Here is a 3,255-nt window from a genome sequence, read left to right as displayed (position 1 = left end):
CGTGTTAGCCAGGATGGTCTCGATCTCCTGACCTTGTGATTCGCCCGTCTCGGCCTCCCAAAGTGCTGGGATTACAGGCTTGAGCCACCGCGCCCGGCCCTTTTTCTTGTATTTTTTAGGACAGATGAGGTTTTTCCATGTTGATCAGGCCAGTCTCGAACCTCCGACCCCAGGTGACCTGCCTGCCTTGGCCTCCCAAGGTGCTGGGATTACAGGCGAGACACCGCAGCCAGCCTTGGTAGCTGAATTTAATGCTCAGAGACAGCCCCCCTTCTTTTCTGCTCCTTAAACTCTGGCATTGTTCACTAGCTTCTGAAATCATCTGCAGTTCTTAGCTCTCTTGTGGGCACTTCACTAGTTTCTGAAATCCTCTGCGGGTCTTGTGAGCACTTCCAAGTTGGCTTAAAGTGTTACCCCAGGCCAGCAGCCAGCAGTCAGTTCAGTCAGGGTGGCCAAGGACCCTGAACAAGGCGTTTGGTTCCCTGGGCTGACGTTGGGATTGGACTCCAGCCGCCCTGCAGATTCCACAGGTGCCTCCCTCACCCTTGTCCACATTTATCCTTCAGCATCCTGCCTGCAAGTCCTCTGCTATGCCACCCCGATAGGATTCTCCTGGGCCTTCCCTCCCCCAGGCGAGTGTGCAGCCTGAGCCAGCGCCGCGCCCACGCACACTGACTGCAGCTTCTGATTCTTTCTTTTCCCAGTGCCAGGTGGAGCTCAACAGGAAAGTCCTAGCGGATCTGGCCATCTACGAACCAAAGACTTTTAAATCTTTGGCTGCCTTGGCCAATAGGAGGCGACACGAAGGATTTGCTGCTGCCTTGGGGGATGGGAAGGAACCTGAAGGCATTTTTTCCAGAGTGGTGCAGTACCACTGAGGACTGTTGCTGTATTGATTAGGAAAAGACACAGAGTCATTTGCAGTTTGTTTGATTTGTTCTTTTGTCTATCTACATCCCAGTAACAGGCATGAGGGAAGGCCCTGTCTCTGGGACAGAGTGTCACAGATGACGTCCGTGTTTTGTGTGAATGAAACTCAAACACTTCAGTTTTTGGAGTCATTTTCTGACAGCGAGCGAGCGCGTGGAGGAGCACGTCCTGCTTCCAACCGAGGCTGCGGCGACACCTGGCTGTGGGATGCAGCTGAGCAGGCAGCTGCCTTCTGCACATGGTGGGGGGTCCCTACCTGGGCTCCCCTCAAGGCCTGCGTGCACAGTGCCCACTTTCCAGTTCCCTGACCCACCCTGAGTCCCTACTCCATTCCGCTCAGGGCTGACCTCAGCCCTGTCTTCCCCTGGCCTCCAGTGTTCTTGCGTCCAGCAGGGCCCTGTGGCTCAGTTCAGCCGCCACTCAGAACAGCACCCTCAGCTTCCCTGTCCGCCAGATTCAGCACCCAGCAGGGACTGGAGGAAACGCTCACATCAGGTGGGTGGTGGCCTGGTCCCCGAAGGCTGAACTGGCTTTTCAGGCATCTCCAGGAAGCAACATCCAAGAGACAACTATCCCTTAACCCCAAGGATGATGCACACTTCTCCCCTGGTCTTTCTGCCCCAGGAAGGCTCTGTCTACCTGCTGATGCCCCCCACATTTACACAGCAGTGCACAGACCCCTGCTGCAACCTGCTTGTTTTGCTGACCCTGCCATAGGAGCGCCTGAGCTGAGTGCCCATCTTCCCCCCTGCAAAGGCAGGTGGCTTGCATCCTGTGGCAATGTGCCCTTCACCCTTTGCCAGCAGTTGCTGGGGAGTCTTTCTGGCCCCTTTCTCAGACTCACCACCTACCTCCAACCTGCACAGAACAATCAGAGTCCTGGCCACTTGCTAGAGATGGCTTCAGGCCGACCACTCCGTCCTCACTGCAGGCCGCCTTTCTTTTTGGCTTCCATAACTGCATGGCCCCTTAAGAGGTCCCCCTCCTGGCCCTCGTCACTGCCTGATGACAGCCGCTACGCCCTATGACTTTGGAGGCCAGGGACCAAGTCTCGTTCACTGTCCTTTCCGCTGCATGAGTGCAGTGTCTGGCTATGTGCACGGGGCACTCAGTGCCTGTGAGCCCTTGGTAAATGGCTTCTGGACAACGGGGTTAAGGACAGAGCCTTGTGCGGCCACGTTCTGTGCATTCTGCTGTGCTGTGGCAAAGCTGCCTTTTCTGCATTTCATGTCAGTGAAGGAAGACATGCATGCGCAGAGCCCTGTGGGTTGCTCCCAGCACTCATTCGGTTTGTGCCATAGTCCTGTTCCCAGGCAGCCCCGGGGTCTGCCCCTGATTGGCTGGAGGCACCACCAACCTCCCACTCCTCGGGCAGTCACAGCTCAGGGAATGGGCAAGCAGCACCAATGAAAAACCAGCTGTGTAGAAGAGGAAATTCCTTCTTTACTGGAGAGCTTGCAGTTGTAACAGACAAGACATCCCTCCCTGAGCTGCCAGCCTGGGGGAGGACAGGAGTAAAGCTGTAACCACACCGTGTTGCCCATAGCAGGCGGTGAGGAGAGTGGGTCTTAGTTGGCACTGTTTGAGCTGCAGTATCAATCATGGCAGAGCTAGTGGACAGCTGGACCTGGGGGTAGCGGTGAGGAGCAATGGTGGCCTCTGGATTTGAGCCCGTTTGAGCTAGGCAGTCACTGGCAGCTCAGTGTGTGAACCTGCAACCACTCAGGCCTCTGCTGCCCTTCCCTCTTCTCACTGCTTCACCCTTCCCCTTCACCCTTCCCCTGCCCCACGCAGGCTTCCCCACTATCCTCACCCGTGGTTCTGCACTAGTCCTGGCAAAGGTTCCGGTAACTGTAGCAACAGATACCTACTGCCCCTCCTGCACAGCTGTGGTCGATCAGCGATGTTAAGACCTTACAAACGCAAGAACCCCCTCACTGTCTCCCTGGCGTTTGTGGGGTAGCTCCTTCACACGTACAGCACCGGACCTCCCTCCCCCGACTCCTTCCGGGGGCCTGAACCTTGAGGCACTTAGGCCTCCCAATGCTGGAGGGGGTCTGTAGAGGCGTCGAGGCCACGTTTCCAGTCCCCCCTCCACCCGTGTCTCCCCAGGGGCTGAGTTTTTAAGGCAAGACTTTGCGGGAGGCCGGGCGCGGTGGCTCAAGCCTGTAATCCCAGCACTTTGGGAGGCCGAGACAGGCGGATCACGAGGTCAGGAGATCGAGACCATCCTGGCGAACACGGTGAAACCCCGTCTCTACTAAAAATACAAAAACTTAGCCGGGCGAGGTGGCGGGCGCCTGTAGTCCCAGCTACTCGGGAGGC

The 3,255-nt window shown here is 56.9% G+C and overlaps 1 protein-coding gene across 1 annotated transcript in view; it reads left to right on the top strand.

The window, feature by feature from the left end:
- The window catches only part of MRPL20 (mitochondrial ribosomal protein L20), a 33,007-nt gene extending 31,962 nt beyond the window's left edge, over positions 1-1,045 (top strand). Inside the window, exon 5 of the mRNA XM_012002004.1 lies at positions 705-1,045. Coding sequence (XP_011857394.1) covers positions 705-878 — 174 coding nt within the window. The 3' untranslated portion in view covers positions 879-1,045. The remainder of the gene's footprint in view (positions 1-704) is intronic.
- Positions 1,046-3,255: the final 2,210 nt, after the last annotated feature.

The sequence above is a fragment of the Mandrillus leucophaeus genome, unplaced genomic scaffold (assembly GCF_000951045.1).
Source record: "Mandrillus leucophaeus isolate KB7577 unplaced genomic scaffold, Mleu.le_1.0 Scaffold672, whole genome shotgun sequence".
NCBI classification, from domain to species: Eukaryota; Metazoa; Chordata; class Mammalia; order Primates; family Cercopithecidae; genus Mandrillus; species Mandrillus leucophaeus.
Note: the sequence above shows the minus strand (reverse complement) of the source record. Positions and strands in the feature narration are given on the sequence as shown.